Raw genomic sequence first — 18853 nt, 5'->3', positions numbered from 1 at the left:
ATATGGATTTTTATAACTTTAAAATCAAGTCAAAACATTGGATGGGGGCACAATTACTGAGGTAACACTGAGGAATTCATAATAATTGTAAAATGCATTTTTGATGAGATGATCTGATATTTGTCTCTTAAATTGCTTTATACCAAGATTTTGAGTACTTTCTGATAATTTATTGTAAAATTTGACAGAGTAATAATTGAATGACTGGTTTCTTTTTAGCCTTACAAAATTTGGAAGAAGTGCAGCGTTGTGACGTGTATTATACGAGTGAATATCTTTGTGTCTCATATGATTATTGATGTTAAGTTTATAGATATAGCAGTGAATTTAATATATATATATTGACGGTAGGGTTAATATTCTTAAGGATGTAAAATATGAGCGGCAATCATCCCTATAACCTATGCCAGCAAGAATTCTTATTGCTCTTCTTTGGAGCCTAAATATGCGATTACAGATGCTGGCATGACCCCATGTTAGGATACAGTATCTTAGATGCGATTCACATAAGGCAAAATATGCTGTTCTGAGCACTTGATATGATACTTTATTTTTAAGACTCCTTAACACAAATAAGTTTTTGCTAATTCTATTGGCCAGCTCGTCGCCGTGAACTTTCCAGGTTAGTTTTGCATCCAAATGTATCCCAACGAATTGTGCTGAAGTGGTGAAATCTGGTGGAACATCGCTATTTTTTAAAGAAAATAACATAGTGGTAGTTTTATTTGCGTTCAAGCTGAAGTCGTTTTGTCTGAACCAATCCTCAGCCCTCGATTGCGTCTCCTCCCTTTTGACGCAGATAGTCTCCGTGGATGTTGCTTGGTTTATTAGGGTTGTATCGTCTGCATACAAGATAATTTTTGAGTCTATACTAGAAGATAGGTCGTTAATAAAAATAACGAATAAAAGGGGCCCCAGGATGGACCCTTGTGGCACACCTTTTCTGGCAGGGAGACAATCGGATAATTGTTCTTTATATTTGACAACCTGGTGTCTATCTTCCAGATATGATCTAATAAGTTGAATGCTAGACGGTACCAAGTTATAGGCTGTCAGTTTTTTGAGGAGAAGTTTATGCGAGACGCAGTCGAAGGTTTTGGACAGGTCCAGAAAAGACGCAACTGCAATTTTACGATCTTCAAAGCACTGAGATATAAAATTAACTAACTCCTGAACAGCATTACCAGTGGAACGGTTTCTCCTAAAACCATATTGTGAGTCAGAAAGTAAAGCATGTGATTCAAGATAAGTACAAAGTTGTTCAAATAGAATTTTCTCTAATATTTTGCCAAATATGGGAAGTAATGAGATAGGTCGATAATTAGATGGATTATTAGTATCACCCTTTTTGTATACTGGTACAGTGACCGCTGTTTTAAGACATTTGGGAAAGATGCAATATTTTATGCAAAAGTTAATAAGTTTTGCAAATGGAGGTATCAGCAAGTCCTTTATACTTTTGACAATTTTCACATTAAGGTTAAAGATATCAGAAGAATTACTATTTTTCAGGTTATCTATAGCTTCTCTCACTTTTATGTGTGACACTTCTTTAAAACTGAAACTAAGGCTATTAATCAAGGAGTGAGTAGACTTACTTGCTATATCACAGAGTTCAATATCGCAGTCATTATTGCTTTGCGTTCCCAATTTTGAAATTTCATTTATAAAATAGTTGTTAAAATCGTCACAGGTCATATCACAGCTTAATTTTTAGCTATTAACACTTTTATTGCGAGTTTCGTTGATAATTTTCCACATAGCCTTGACTTTATTACTTGCAGTAGAGAGGAATTTTTCAATTACAAAGCATTTTCTTTTCATTTATTTTGTCACGATATACTTTCCTAAACGAGTTTTTTGCTGACTTGGTTTGTTCACTCCCAATTAGATTATTTATTTCACATAAATGTTGTAATCTTTCCCGCATTTGAATTAATTCACTATCAAACCACTTTACAGTTTTGTTGTTGTTAGGTTGACGCTTGACTACTTTTGGAGGGAAGGCTTGCCCTACGTGACCTTCTATTAGATTTACAAATTTTGTGAACAAGTCGTCAACTGAATTATTACTGCATAGCTTAATGAAGTCCCAGTTGATATTGGACACCGACTCGTACAATTTGAATTTACCAAGAGCAGTAATTGGCCTATGTTTAATAAGCTGTGTTTTTTGTTTGTTTTTAGTAGACGAAATTAACACTTTAATTTTGATGCCTCTATGATCTGATAGGTGTAAATTCCATGGACTAATTTGAAAAAGTGCGTGATCTAGATTTGTAAAAACGTTATCCAGACAGTTGTTATTTCTAGTTGGAAATTCGACTAAGTGAAAAAGCCCATAAGTTCTCATAAAATCTAATAAGCAGTCTTTTAAGAGGTCTTCTTTGTCAAATTTTACATTAAAGTCACCAGTCAATATTATGTTGTTCTTTAATGTGTTAATTATACCAAAAACTTTTTCTAAAGTACTCAAAAATTTGTTCAGATCTCCAGAGGGTGATCTATAGACATTTATCACATACATTTCTAGGTTATTCATATAAATTCCAGATATCTCACCATGTTTCTCAATTGAGAGTTGTCCGAGATTTTGGAGACGAGTGCAAGAAACCCCAGCGTTCCTCATAATCATTGTGCCCCCATGTTTCGTTGAGTTTCTGGAAAAATAAGACTCAGTTACAAAATTATTAACACGTATTTGGTCAGCTTCTACTGCCATCAACCAATGTTCACAAAGGGTAAGGAGGGAGAAGTCATCCTCTGCTACTGCTGCCTCAAATTCCGCTAGTTTAGCCCTCAGAGATTGGATGTTGATTGACAGAATGTTCAAATAGCCTTCTACCCCTAAGGCAACGCGGTCTTCTTTAGTATCCGATGAAAAAAACGATTGACACAGCTGCCAGGAGGCCAGGTTTCAGGTTTCATAGCTACGTCTTGGTCTTTATGATCAATGGTCACTTTGAAGCTTGAATATAGGTCCGGATATCTTGACTGCAGCTTTTCAACTCCGAAAGTGCATATATTTGACATGCAGAGGTGATCTTCGATATCCTTTGTAGTCGTTGAAGGATTTAGTCGATACACGTGGATGAAGCTTCTTCGTGGGACTGCTTTGAGGGTACTATTATCCACCGAGCATCCAATTATCGCTTTGTTGGATTCTCTGCGATGCCTTTTTTTGCTTTTGACTTTATTCCAGTTATCGTCTTCATTCTGCAGTGTCTTATTATTGTCCAGGTTTTCGTTATCGTCCTGAACTGGCTCCTGGAGTTCGCTATAACCACGAAGTGTCTTCTTTACTTTCTTATCTTTATCTCCTTGATTTGGTGTTTTGGCTTGATTAGATGGCGAGTCTTGCGTTTTTTTCTGTTGTTTATCGTTGGTGTTTTTGAGCGGGAGCAGCTTACTGTTTTTGACAATTTCATTATTTTCTTGCGATGTCGTTTCTGGATTATGATTATTGGAAATTCCTTCCTCCTGCTTAATTATGGTGTTATTTAGCAAGGTTATTTGCTTGTGGAGTATGTCCAAGTTCGCACATAAACTTTTTATGTGCAAGTCTTTCTCCTTCAGCAGTTTTTTTAGATACTTATTTTCTACCTTTGCGGTGTCAGAATTCTCAATTGCAGAACTAAAGGATTCATCATCCAATTCGTTGTCGGGGTCATTAATTGAAGCAGCAACTTCTTCTTGGGCGATGCTGTTGGTCATTTTCTTCTCTGGCAATGTCGTCGGAGTCACCTTGGAACCACAGCACATAACCTCACCAGGAGCAATTTCCACAACATCTTTAAGATATTTAATGCACCCTGGATGAAAAACTGAATTGCACTGTACACATTTTGGGCCTTGCGTTGGAATATTGCCACACTTTTTGCACATTTTTGTAGCGTTCGAGTTACTTTTGAGCTGCCCCGTCACGGTCGCCATCTTATTCATATATAATTATTTCGTACTGTCATACTCGTACCATAGGCACGAACGTCTGAGATCTCTCATAAGTGTGTCCAAGACACACCGTTATCGAATAATTATAGTAATACACCTCTTTGGTTGTGGGTACACCAAAAAATTTCTAAATTCAATTTGAAAATTTCACGAATTGTGTTTTTGCACTTTTTGATACTAAAAAATCTACTACATTCTTGTGTTTCCGTGAAATAGCGACATCAAGTGGTGTTCTACCTTTTTCATCAGCGCGATTGATTTCTGCCCCGCACTTCACTAGGCATTCGACAGTCTTCTCGTGACCGTCCGAGCAAGCCACGAAAAGCGGCGTCCAACCAATATAATCAGCGCGATTGACATCTGCTCCGCACTTCACTAGGCATTCGACAGTTTTGTCGTGACCGTTCCGGGAAGCTCCATAAAGCGGTGTCCAGTCATTTTTATCAGCCCGATTGATTTCTGCTCCGAACTTCACTAGGCATTCGATAGTTTTGTCTTGACCGTCTGAAGAAGCTGCATGAAGCGGGGTCCTCCCACTATTATCACCGCGATTGATTTCTGTTCCACACTTCACTAGGTATTCGATAATTTTTTCATGACCGTTCCAAGAGGCTGCATAAAGCGGTGTCTCACCGTTATGATGAGCGCGATTGATTTCTGCTCCCAACTTCACTAGACATTCGACAGTTTTCTCGTGACCGTACCAGGCAGCTTTATAAAGCGGTGTCCCACCATCACCATCAGTGCGATTGATTTCGGCTCCGCACTTCGCTAGGCATTCGACAATTTTGTAGTGACCGTTCCGGGAAGCTGCGTAAAGCGGTGTCCAACCATATTTATCTACGCAATTGATTGCTGCTCCGCACTTCACTAGGTTTTCGACCATTTTTTCTTGACCCTTCAAGGAAGCTGCGAAAAGGGGTGTCCGACCAACATTATCAGCGCGATTTATTTGTGCTCCGCACTTCACTAGGCATTCGACTGTTTTGACGTGATCGTTCCGGGAAGCTGCAAAAAGCGGTGTGCAACCGTCATCATCAACGCGGTTAATTTCGGCTCCGGATTCCATTAAATATTTAGCTAGTTTTCTTTGGCCGCTTTCGGCAGCCACATAGAGTGGTGTCCGAATACAAAAGTTACCAAGACTTGTTTGTCCTTCACAATCTACTAAATATGCAGCAACTCGTTCGTGATCATTGAGAGATTCAAGCACGCGAGATGTACTCCCGGAATTTCCAGTTTTAGAATTTGCTCTTGCTTCTCTTTCACAAGCATAAGCTAACGGAGTCATGTTAAATAGCACATCTTGTTCTGCAACGCTACACTTATCTAATAAATTTCCCACCGCTTCAAGGTAATTTTTTTCTGAACGAGGAAATTCCTGACTCACATAGCAAAGTAAATGCAGCGCACTTCTTCCACCACGATCTTTCCGAGTTAAAATGTCATCACCATAGGTATTTAACTGTTCAAAGTTTTTGTACAAAACGGCAATATGAGCTGGCGAGTTAAGTGCCATTATTGTGTCAAAGAAAAAACGAATGTTCGTGTAATTTCCATCGAAGAGAACTTCTTTGGGTACTTGGCTAAGGTTTTTCGAAAAATATGCAGCTACCAGATATTCGGCATAAGAGACGTGGAAGAAATGTGGCACATTTTTCCGTACTTCGGTTATAAGTCCAAGAAGACAAGTCTTGTTACTATAAATTACTTTAGCAGAAAGTTGAAAATCGAGTTTCAGCGGTTGTAAAATTTCGTCAGGAAATGATGCCTTTAGTGCGATCCTTTCATAATGAATCAACGTTTTTTCCCGACTTCTTGGAATTGTGTTCTCTAAGTGGTAATTTTTAATGTCACAAATAACTTCATTCCTGGTAGAAAATTTCACCAAAATTAAGTATTTATAAAGATCTGCCACTAAAAACTTATCAGTCAATAACTTTGAAAAAACGACATCATTTCTGAGCAGTAGCTCCGCAAGCATAAATATTTCACCCGGAATTCCCAAAATATCAACGGCATTCACAAACGCAAGCATGGACTTAATTTTATCTATAGCATTTTTGATCTCGTCAGACGATTTGGAAGGGTGAAGCCTCTGACTGACATAATATTCTTGCTCGTCTTCATTAAATCCAATTAGGCTGCTTGAGATTACACCAAACTTCTTTTCTAGGTGGGTTTTAATGTGTTGTCTGCAATTAACCAACTGAACGAAACCCTTTTGAGATAGCTCAACAATCAGATTTGAAATCTTATCTAAATTTTGTGTTGTAATTAAATCAAAGGCATCCCACACGTAAAGAACGCGGCGTTGTTTTAAGTAAGATTTCAAAATTTCGTGGTCTAAATTTCTCTTAGAAACAAATTCGTAGTTTAACAAAAAACTTTCGAGCAATTTGATGTGGTTTGATGTCGAATCTTTTTCCAAACTTTGTAGAAACAAATTCACATCTTTTGGATAAACCGTGACTGTCCAGTATTTTGGAGAACATTTGCGTTTCAAGCTTGTCATTAACTCAGTTTTCCCCATTCCAGGGTTCGCCGATATTACAATAATGTTCTTAATGTCGTCGAAGGAGCAAAAATCGTTTTCGGTTTGATAGTTGTTGTTAGATATTTTATATTTTTGAATTCCACTCACGTCACCTTTACTTCGAACCCATTCTAAGCTCTCGTTGTTAAAAAACTTGAAATAATGAATAACGTTAATTTCTGATCTACTGCAGCAAAGTTTTTCAAACTCAATGTCACTACATTTATTTTTACTTACATAAATCTTCACACCTGGAACTGATTTATCCAAATTCGGATCATCAATATCTGTCGTATTATATTTGTTGAGTTGATCCACTTGATCAACATTGCTTTTAAAATTTAAGAGAACGATGGTCTGATCGTCAATGTGGTCTAAATATTTAATATCTACCATAGTTCGTGACAAATGTCGTTCGATATAAGGGTGACAGAGTGTTTCCCTTTGCCTCCCTATACATAAGGGTCCGTCTAACATATCCAGTAGATCGTTGGTAGTCACGTATTTTAAAATTGTTTCATTATTCTCGAAAGCTGTTTTCAAATTAAGTTCTTCGTTTCCTTGTAACGAGATTGTAAAAGTTGTGGTCACTTTTTCATAGACTTCTGGTTTTAATTTTAAGTCAAATAAGTTCTGGAACACGGGACGATTTATAATCGTCTCTCTAATTTCCCCTTCGCAAAGTACGACAAACTTTTCATCACTGCAAAACTGAACGACTTTGGTCACATTTTCATGGTCTTTTACGATCAGCGGACATTTGTTCATCAGCCACAGCAGCTGCGCTAAAATTTTTCGATCTAAGTTGTCGACAGGGTCGATATAATCAGAAGAAAGTTGATAGATTTCTCTAATTTTATTCAGTTCTTCTACTCCACTGATTTGGCTGCTCACATCACCCCAGAGTTGTTGTATTACGTCGCTGTTTCTATTTTCGAAGAGTGTGACGTCGAACGTGCTAATGGCGTTTCGAAGAATACGCATTTTGTCACTGACTAAACCATCAGTTATAGGCACAATATGAGCAGTGAGTAGTTGCAACGCAATTATGCGTTGGACAAATTTCTTGTTCAATTGTAGTTTTCCCGTTTTCTCCTCATTCCAGTTTGATATTATTTGAAGGACTTTCTCAAAAATGTCTTTGTTGCAGTTAAATATTTTTGAAAATTTGTCTACTGTAGCTTTATAAAGATTGTCAAAATTCGTCTCACAAGTGTAAATGTAAAACTTTTCAAAAAATGACCTATATTTTTCAATTTTTGGATAATTTTCCTGATTCTGTTCGTGTTCTACGATCCGCAGTTTGTAACAGTGGGTCATATCGCGAAATATTCTCGCACTGCCTTGCACTGTAACCTTATTAAATTTTATGTAAAACTCTTCACCTTCTAGTTGAAACATTTCGTTGTCCGTAGTTATAAACTGACAATCCACGAACAATATAAATTCTTGTGTGGTGCTTTGCATTTGTTGGAAAGAATCAAAACATTTGTGGAGACTAATGTTACTATTTTTCTTTGTAAGTTGTTGGAGAATTAAAGTACTTTGGCCACTGAATTCTAGATGCATTGCTGATGTTTCTTTTCTGTTATCGATACAAACTCCAATGATTACATCGTCAAATATGCCAAGGCCATCATTTTTCTGAGAAATACGGAAATCTTTTATTTTATCGTTGCTCATCATATCTATTATGACATCACCAATAGCCATGTGTCTATAGTTTCTAGCCGGCGTCGTCTGAAAAATACAAAAAAGGAGAAACTTTTATCATAATTAAATAAAGCAAAACACACACTTTGTCTTTACTTTCTCTTTAGATTAAGAACCGATATTACGACTTACCTTGTCGTTGAAGTTACTATCAGACATTGCAACTGGCAGAGTAATTCCAGGTTTCTTCATAATCCTGTGTTCAAAATTTTCTCCATTGCTCACCAACAAGTTGCCGTTTTCTTCTACTGGATTGATCCTTGCACCTAGAGAAAAAAGTAGTTCGCTTGTTTCTTCGTGTGACTGTTGATAGCTCAGACCCAACGGCGTCAAACCGTTTTTGTCAGTGAAATTTGGAACTGCGCCAAGAGACATCAATTTTTGGACGACTGTGTTGTGACCATTTTGGGATGCTAGATGTAATATCGTTCTACCTTCTTCGCTTACTGCATTGACGTCGACTCCACTTTCAATCAACAAATTGACAATTTTGTCTTCGTCTTCGAGCAGAGCTATATAGAGTGCAGTTCGACCATGTTTATCAGTAGCACTGGGGTTAGCTCTGTTACTAATCAATACCTTCACTACTCCTTCGAAGCCGTTTTGACATGCCAAATGAAGGGGTGTGAGATCGTCGGAATTGCATGCATCTATGTTCAATCCGCGTTTTAGCAAATCTTCCACGAGTACTTCGTTACCACTTTCACAAGCTGCGTGAAGCAAAGTATTTTTATTTTCACAAAGAGTTTCAAGTTTGGCTCCTTTGTCCAGTAAAATCTGTGCGATACGTTCGTGCCCTCTAGATGCAGCTAAATGTAGAGGCGTCCGACCTTCTTCATCCACACAATTCAAGTCGATTCCAAAGTGTAGCAAAATTCTTACAAGTTTTTCGTCTCCGTTTTGACAAGCCAAAAATAGCCAATGTTTTGCAGATGAAACGATCTTTAAAACATCTTCATTCTTCTCCAATAGATTGATAAAATCCGTTCGTTCATATTTTACACAATAGTATAAAATACTGCAAATAGTGTTGTCACTTAGTGTGGTGGACTTAATTCTGCATGTTTTGATTATCGTGGCGAGGACAAATAAGCACTCGTATTTTTGCGCACAAGAAAAACAGTTCATTTCAAGCAAATCTTTCACCCTGAACTGACTTAATAAATATTTTAAGATTCCTTCATGTCTCTGATTGGTTTCGTGACTATAATCTGAATAATCCTCAACTAAGTATGTCTTATTTGATTTTATAACCCGCAGAACAGGATATCGTTGTCCCCAAGTGCAAGCTAGTTCTAAAGCATTTCTTCCTTCGTCATCTTTTTTACACAGTTCTTCACAGTCGTATTGCTTCAAAGCTTCCAAATCTTGATATAAGACTGCTATGTGGCCAGGACGATTATGAGCTAACATCATGTCGAAGAACAAACGAACGTTGTCATGTTTAATCTTACAAATGATAAATTCGAAGTTTTTGCGATTCCTGGCTAGATAATCAGCCGCGAAATATTCGGCGTAAGAATTGTGCACAAATGTAGGATGTTTGCTTTCTGTAACACTATTTATAAATCCAGCGTAGTCTCCTTTTGAAGCAACATCTGATAAAAAATCATCGCAGTTGAGATTAAGCTGATTGAACATATTTTCATCTAAAAGGATCTTGAGGGCTGCAGCTTGATAATCTTTCGTTCTAGCTTTTTTGCCATCTTGAGAAATTTGACACTGAAAAGAATTGTCTAAAATTTTCAGTTCGGCTTTTTCTTTATTACATAAATTAAATTTTTCATCAACAAAATATCGATAGAGATTGGTGATGATTTTAAAATGGTCTAACATCGTGACATATTTATCGAAATTATTTTCAAGTAATGTAACTACCATAAATAGCTGCAAGGGATTTCCAAATATTTCCCCGTGTCCAGTGAACGCGATTTTTTCTAATATTTCCTCGAAGGTCTTTGCTGAACATTTCTTTTCTAAACTCTTCATCATATATTGCTGTCGTTGGTCAGCGTTTAGCCGAATTATTCGTTTACATAGAACTCCGAGTTTCTCTTCAAGCAGTTTTTCTAAATGAATTCGACAAGTTATCCACTGTAACGAAGAACCTTTAGAAATTGTTAGAATGACATCAATGACTCCATTTAAACGTGCTTCTGATATTTCATCTAAGCCGTCCCACAGATACAAAAATCGTCCATTTTTTGCCAAAAATTTTAGGAAATAACTATCAAAATTTCCACGAAGGTGAAACTTCGATTTTAGCAAAAAGTCTTTGAATGAAATTTGACTCTTATTTTGACGTGAAGAGTAAAAGCGTGAAATATCTTTGGGAGTTATAATGATTGCAAAATTTGAAACATCTTTTTTTAATTTTTTCAAAAAGTATGTTTTCCCCATTCCTGGTTCGTCAGCTATTATGTGCACATTATTTTCGGTGTGTAGCTGAGGTAGTTCGGACTCTGGAATATTTTTCTCTCGATTGCTTTGAATACGATATTGTTGCAACGCAGAAATATCACCTTTTGTTGCCATCCACTCCAACTTATTTTCTTGGTTATCTAACTTGAAATGGTGGCAATTTCTTACGTTGCTTGTACCTTCACAAATATTCCGAAACTGTTGACTGGAAAATTCTTCATGGCTGACATATATCGTGGGTTTATAGTTGAGAACTTTACACTTTTTATTAGAAAAGATAACATACTGATCGTCATCGTAGTCAACATTATCTGCTAATTTAAGCATTTTCTTAAGTACAAGAATTCTTTCGTCGTCTACGCAAGTGATTAAAACCATCGTATCGTGCCTGATGTTCTCTAAATACTTGTAATCGACAAAATTTCTAGTCAAAGATCTACTAACATATCTCCTCCACGTTTCTAGTGGCAGATTTTGAGCAGTGTCTTCTAATTCCTTAACCTCGTAAGGACCCTGAACCATTTCCAACAATATGTCTGTGGATATGAACCGCTGGAATCCTTTATGACCTTCAGTAAGTTCTTCTAACTTGATTGTTTGACTTTTGAACCGACACTCTAAATTCGTCTTCAAATTTGTCAAATCATTATCATCTTCAATACTTGATAACTGTAGAAAAATTGAACCGTCGTTTAATTCCTTCTTGGAAAAATTTTTTGCAACCATTACGAACGATCGATCTTTACAGATATTGATAGCTTTGTAAGCACAGGAACTTTCTTTCAAAATTAAAGGACACTTGTTCATCAACCAAAGTAGTTTAGCCCATTCGATACCGCTAATACTATTCAGCTCGCTTATGTTATTTACATATTTTGTTTTAATGTGGTATCTCTTCCTTTCGTCATTTAATTCATTAATGGCCTTACTGTCAAACTCATCCTTTAAATTACTCCAAAGACTTTGTACGTTTTCGCACGACTCACTGTTAAAAACTGTCAAATGAAATTTAGAAATTGCCTGCTGTAGATACTTGGCATTTTCTAGATTAATGTTTACCGTTTCGAAGGATATAGCGCAAATTGAAGGAGTCGCTATCTGAAGAGCCAACAATCGTGCCATCATTGTTTTGTCGAGTTTTTCCTTTTCGCTTTCTACCATATTCCAGTTTTCAACAAAGTGTATATATTGCAGAAATACGTCGTTTGCAGTCTCAGCAACCAGTAGTTTATCAAATTCTGATTTGATTGTTTTTTGTAATGCATCCAAGTTGAGTTGTTTCGAATAGATGAAAAAATTTTCGAAGAAAGCTTCATAGTCACACACTTCGTTTGTCAAATCTTGTATATCATTATTTTCTGAAATTTTAAACTGATAGCATTTTCCTTTTTGCGATATGTTCATAATGTCTAGAGGGCAAACCGATTCAATCACTTCTATGTTAATCTCTTGTGCGTCTGTTTTTATGGAAAAGGTGCCTTGGACCCCAAATTCAGCATTCGTCATCAAAAATAATTTGCATTTGCGCAAAGCGGATTCCTTTTTAAACGATTCAAAATATTTTTTTATCGCAAAATTTGCCTTTGGGGCTGTCGTCGTAAGATCACCTATAGTTATACACTTTTTGTTTTGTACATGTTTTAGTTGTATTGCATATGTTTCTCTAGGATTTTCTAATTCCAAAACAACATCGTCAAAATCGCCGAAATCTTCGTTATTAGACGATATCAGAAAATTATTTATGTTATCATTTTCAGTAAGTTTGAGCGCCATATGTGCGAGAAAGTACAGTTCGTACTCTTTTCCTTTATCAGTTGTCCCACGGCGTTTTTTAAATTTCTAAAATAAAAATTACGCTGTAAAATATGACCGAAAATGTTCCTTCAAAAATACTACACAATATGTATACTGACAAGGATCATATTCAGAACCTTCTATGAAAATTCCTTTGAACTTTCACACCGTAATGTACTTATCTTGATGACCAAGAATATAAAATTTGTACAATCGCACGCAAATGTTTTGAGCCTATGGGCGGATCGTTTTTGCCTGCCCTCACCGAAGAAGGTGTTCCAAATCCTTCAAGGGCAGAATTTGTAGGTAGGCTCAAACTACAACGAAATTTACATTTGGTAAGAAATATTTATGGCTCACACCAGTTCTCTCGAATTTGTCGGAGAAGATTTAGCAGGTAGTTGTTCCCATAAAATAATGAATAATCGAATAATTTGAAATCTTGCAGATGTTTTAAAGTCATGATAAACATGATTTAATTAAAATATATTTGCTTATCCCCTCTAAAAAATTTATGACGTCACCTCAAAATTTTGCAGAATAAATCCTATCTTAAATGTATAAAATATGATGAGTTTTTATACTTGTGATTTATCACTGCATTAATATTTTTTAGATTTGATTATACAGGGTGTCTCAAAAAAGTTAATGACTGAGTCAATTTATTTTATTGAAGAAATCAAGAATAGCAAAACTGAATACTTTGAAATATTGTAATGTTTTGAAGTTTTTGTAAGCATGGTAACTTTTTCGAAAATTTGATTAATCAAATATGCGCAAAAAACAGAAAATCGAAAAATACAAATCGTAAAAATCGGAAATCTAAAAATGGCTAATCAAAAAATCGAAAATTCAATGAATCAAATACCTAGGTCGATCGAAAAGTGGAAATTCACAAACCTCAAAAATCGAAAAATCGAAAATTGAAAAACGGGATAACCAAAAAATCGAAAAGTCAAAAATTTGTAGTATTGAGAATTAAAAAAATTGCAAAGCCTAAAACGAACAGAAAATCTAAAAAGCAAAAAATTGGAAAAACAAAAATTCCAAAAAATCTAGAATCGAAAAAGTGGAAAATCGAAAATCTGAATAAAGAAACTTGGAAATTCTGAAAATTGGAAAATCGAAAACCAAAAAATCGGCAAGTAACAAAATTGAAGTCTAACACTTGAGAATAGAAAAACTGAAAAACCGAAAATTCTAAAAATCGACAATGGACAAATTGAAAATCGCAAAATTTAAATTGAACAATTGAACATAGAAAAATCGATGAATTGAAAAATCGAAAATTTGACTACTCAAATTTTCTAAAAATCGAAAAATCATAAAACTGAAAAATCCAAAATTCTAATGATCGAAAGTCTGAAAACTGAAAATCGAAAATTCTGAAAAGCGGAAAATAGAATATCGAAAAATTTAAAAGAAAGAAAATTGAAGTCTAAAAACCGAAGAATGGAAAAATTAAAAATCAAAAATTCGAAAAATCAAAACCGAAAAATTCAAAGATTTAAAAAGAAAATCGAAAAATCAAAAATCTGAAAATTGAAACTCGAAAATTTGGAAAATCGAAAAGTAAAAAAATTGAAGTCTAAAAGCTGAAAAATGGAAAACTGAACAATCGAAAATTCGAAAATTCAGTGAATCTAATACGTAGGTCGATCGAAAAACTGGAAATTCACAAATCTGAAAAATCGAAAATTTACAAGATTGAAAAACCGAGAATTGAAAAATTAAAAAACCGAAAAATGGAAAAATCAAAAATCGAAAAATAGGAAAACCGAAAATTCAAAAATTCATAATATTGAAAACTCTAAAAGTCGACAATTCAAAAATCAAAAAATTGGAAAGTAAAATAATCGAAAAATCGAAAAGTAAACAAATTGCAAAGCCTAAAAACTGACGAACAGAAAAATCGAAAAATCGTAAAATCAAAAAGTGGAAAATCGAAAACTGGAAATTGAAAAATCGAAGATCGGAAAATCGAAAAATCGAAAATCGGAATATCGAGAATCGACAAATTAAAAAACCGAAAAACGAAAAATTAAAAAATCGGAAATCGAAAAATGAAAAAAAAAACCAAAATTCAAAAATCGAATAATCCGAAACTAAAATAATAGAAAAGTGGAAAAGTAAAAATTGCAAAGTCTCAAAATTGACGAACAGAAAAATCGAAAAAAAAAATCGCACAATATCTAAAAATGGAAAATCGAAAAATCGAAAATCGGAAAATGGAAAAACCGAAAAATCGAAAATCGAAAAATCGAAAATTCGATGAAACAAATACTCGAAAAAACGAAAAGTAAAAAAATTGCAAGGCCTAAAAATTGAAAAATCAAAAAATCGGAAAAATGAAAATCGAAAAAACGACGATCGAAAAAAAATAAAAAAATCGAAAAGTAGAAAATCGGAAAGTAACAAAATTGAAATCTAAAAGCTGAAGAAGGGAAAATTCTAAAAAGCAACAACCGAAAAAAGCAAAATTAAAAATTGAAAATTTGAAAAATGGAAAATCGAAAACTCGAAGATCGAGATTTTGAAAAATCGTAAAAATGATAATCGAAAAATCGAAATGCTCAAAAATCTAAAATTCGATTATTCAATATTCTAAAAATCGAAAAAACGGACACAAATCCACAAATCTGAAAAATCGAAAATCAAAATGCGAAAAATTAAAAAACCGAAAAATTGAAAAATCCCAAATCGAAAAATGGAAAAACCGAAAATTCAAAAATCAAACTATCGAAAAGTAAAATAATCGAAAAATGGAAAAATAAAACAAATTGCAGAACCATAAAAACTGAAACAAACAGAAAAATCGAAAAACCACAAAAGCGGAAAAACGAAAATCGAAAAATCGTAAAATCAGAAAATGGAAAATCGAATAATCGAAAGTTGAAAAATCGAAGGTCGAGAAATAAAACAACCGAAAAATCGAAAAATTTAATGATTAATGGAAAATCGAAAACTCGAGAATAGAAGAATTAAAAACGTAAAATCGAGAATTCAAAAATCAAAAAAATCGGAAAGTAAAATATAATCGAAAAATGCCAAAAAATTGCAAAATCTAAAAACTGACGAACAGAAAAATCCAGAAATCTAAAAATGGAAAGACGAAAAATCGAAAATTGAAAGAATGGCAAATCAAAAAATCGAAACATCGAAAAATCAAAAAAACGAAAAATTAAAAAATCGAAAAATACCGCAAATTTGAAAAATCAGAAAATTTGAAAGTAATAAAATCGAAAAGTTGATAGAAAAATTGAAACTGAAAAATCTAATTCGATGAAATGGTTGGTCGAAAAAACGAAAAATCGAAAATCGAAGTGATCTTTTTTTGAGACAGGCTGTATAAGTAAATCTAAAAAATATTACTGCAATGATAAATCACAGGTATAGACTCATCATATCAAATTTTACGATGACGTCATGCATTTTTTGGCGAAGATAAGCAAATACATTTTGATCGTGGCTTTGAAAATATTCTTCGACTTTTGTTCCATTTCAAAATTTACTCTTTGTATATTTCAGTGGTCACAACGAGTTCACTAACTACGCTGAAGTATGCGAAGATTAAGTTTGTCACCGAAAAGATGTCGGTCGAAGAACGTTCGGCCCGGTGTTACACCTCGACTCAAGAGAGACCGCAGTAAAGGATAACAAATGAAACGGATAAAGTCAAACATGATTGATACTTTAAACCAAATTTATGAAGTTTATAAACTGAACATTTTTTTTGTTTTTTGAAATGTAGTACTCTTCAAAAAATGTCCGTGACTTATTTTAATATGAATTTTATAACTATGGTTGGCACAATTAGACCTAATATTAGTGTGATTTTGAGCATATTCTCGATTTTATTAGAGCAGAATAGGTTTTTTTTTGTAATTTTATAACTTACGGAAACTAATAGTAGGTACATCACAGGTATTGCAAAAAAAATTGGGCTCAGGTTCCAACTAATTGACAAGATTTCAAAGTATTCAGTTTTGCAATTCTTGATTTCTTCAATAAAATAAATTGACTCAGTCATTATTTTTTTTGAGTCACCCTGTATGTATAAACAAATCCAAAAAATATAAATGGAATGGTAAATCACAAGTATAGACTCATCATATTCTGAACATTTTAGATAGGGTATTTATAAAATTAAAACTAATTCAGAGTAAGAATTTGGTCAACACGTAAATTTCGTTGTAGTTTGAGCCTACCTACAAATTCTGCCCTTGGACGATTTGGACCGCCTCCTTCGGTGACGATCGGCAAAAATGATCCGCCCATAGGCTCAAAACATTTGCGTGCGATTGTACCACCACCTAATGGTATAAATGACATTTATTACCCATGAAATTTTGGTATAATTCATATATGGGAGCCAGTCACAATTGTTTTTTTTTTTTATTAAGTAGTGTTTTTGCCCTACCTTATTTATCCTTCCTGTTTTCCTTCTGTTCTTTTCGTTTTGGTCTTCTTTTGTTGCAGTAATTTTATCCTGAAAGAATAGATTTCAAACGTTATTACCTTTTGTTTTTTCATCAATCATTTCAAGTTGGTCGACTAGCACCATCTAGAGGACCATATTTGTTATTAAAAATGTTTATTTAAATAATATGTTACAGTCGAATTTTCAACGTTCAATTTTCTATGAAACTTGATTATACTAAACTACTTCTTAATTGCTTAAACTTAGTAAAAGAAGAAAAATACCTTTCTTGGTGGTACATCCAGTTTTATAGCTTTGTCCTGACTTTCAACTTTTGTGTTACCTTGAGTGATTTGTTCCTGAAACAAATATTTTTATAAATACAAAAACATAATTTGTTTATAAATGTAAACGTTTCGTAAACATTTTTACTACAAAAATGAATAAATCTAAACATATAATATACTACACTAAGAAAGTAAAAACAGGGTGTTTGAAGAAAATACGTGCACAGAAGTATAACATTAAAATGAGCAAAAGTTTACCTTTTGTGGCTGTACATACGATATATGGTGTTGGCGGTAATTCTTAAATTGTGTATTACTTCCAGTGATTTGTTCCTGCAAAAGATATTTTTATGAATTACAGTATTTACATAAATATAAAAAAATTGGGGAAAAATTCTCAACAAAAAAGGAATTACTTTTCTATTTTTTTTTTTTTTTTACTAAGAAATAGTGATTTACTTACCACTTTGCCCTCTAGTCGCTGGAGTTCTTCTAAAAGTTCAAGACAGTTTCTATCAAATGATTCTGCTATTTGGTGCGTGTTTCCACACTCCACAAACCTGACTTGCTCTAACAATTGACGATGATAATTTTTAATTAATGTTGCCAGTTCTTTTATTCTAGTGAGGTCCATCTCTGAAAATAGTTCCTACGTAGAAATAATACTCTACTTCGAAGTTTTTAAAGTACCTAAGCGTTTATTTCCTCTTTCTTCCAGTATTTTTCACAAAATGTTGTAAACTTATATGAATAACACTCTAAAACTCACATTGGTGTAGTGTTAGTAGCTGTTATCTCTGAGTCATAATTTTTAAACATATTTTTAGCTATTCTTATCGCACGATATGAAATCCAAATAAAACTCATGGATTTTCCAATAGCGTCTGTGAATTTTACTTAATGGAATAGATAAATGAACTTAAAAAAATAAAGCCTACCTTTTTTAGCATTGAAAAGCTGGACAAGAGTAAATATTAGGTTTTTAATGATGGGTTTTCGACTGATATCTGAGTGTTAGTTTTTAAATGATACACATACATGTAACAATTTCAAAATCGAACTTATCTCACTGATTGATTATTGACTAGGTTTTATTTTTATTGTGATAAAAATATGGTCAAAATATATACTAATGTCCTAGAATTACATCAATTACTGTCCAGAGGAGGTATTAATTAGTTGATTCGTTGTTTTTATTCTGAAACATTTTTTTTAATAAATTTGCAAAATAACGTTAATGGAAGTATATTTTTATTTCCTGGGCGTAAGCTAATTTTACAATAATATATACAAAAGAGTTTTTACCCTAGATGTCCAAATTTTTGGAAAAAAAGTCAAAATTGTATAACATTTCCCAATTAAACTATGAAACTGCAAAAACGAATGCTCTGAAATCTTGCATACGTTTTAAAGTTATCATAACCGTGGTAAATCGTTAATCAAAATTTATTCGTTTCTCCACTCCCAAGAAATTGATGACGTCATCTTAAAACTTTGCCTAATAAATCCTTCCAGAAATGGGCAGAATATTGTGACTCTATACTTATGTTTTACCACTGATCTCGTAGTTTCTAGAATTACATCTTATTCAGTTCAGGCGTTTCAAAAAAATTAATGAATAATGGAATTTATTTTAGTGAAATACTCACTCCATTTTGTAATGCTTCTTTACATTTATGTTAATATTACGTACATATGTTTGTGTTAGTTTATAATAATAATATATAATAC

At 33.8% G+C, this 18853-nt stretch overlaps 1 protein-coding gene across 2 annotated transcripts; it reads right to left on the bottom strand.

Annotated features, from left to right (window-relative positions):
- Nucleotides 1-4082: 4082 nt before the first annotated feature.
- On the bottom strand, nucleotides 4083-17907 carry LOC135137883 (uncharacterized). Of its 2 annotated transcripts, XM_064067647.1 has the most exons (7): nucleotides 17813-17907; nucleotides 17586-17758; nucleotides 17381-17455; nucleotides 17120-17194; nucleotides 16836-16904; nucleotides 8333-12460; nucleotides 4083-8227 (listed from the first exon to the last, which is right to left on the bottom strand). In XM_064067647.1, exons 2-7 carry the CDS (start codon nucleotides 17754-17756, stop codon nucleotides 4085-4087), a joined length of 8661 nt encoding a protein of 2886 aa, XP_063923717.1. In that variant the 5' UTR covers nucleotides 17757-17758; nucleotides 17813-17907; the 3' UTR covers nucleotides 4083-4084. The 2 variants fall into 2 exon arrangements, with proteins under 2 accessions (XP_063923717.1, XP_063923718.1); XM_064067648.1 differs by lacking the exon at nucleotides 16836-16904.
- Between the last annotated feature and the right edge of the window lie 946 nt (nucleotides 17908-18853).

This window comes from Zophobas morio, unplaced genomic scaffold (genome assembly GCF_036711695.1).
Source record: "Zophobas morio isolate AGI-343-1 ecotype UQ-CSIRO unplaced genomic scaffold, CSIRO_AGI_Zmor_V1 ptg000030l, whole genome shotgun sequence".
Lineage (NCBI taxonomy): Eukaryota > Metazoa > Arthropoda > Insecta > Coleoptera > Tenebrionidae > Zophobas > Zophobas morio.
Note: the sequence above shows the minus strand (reverse complement) of the source record. Positions and strands in the feature narration are given on the sequence as shown.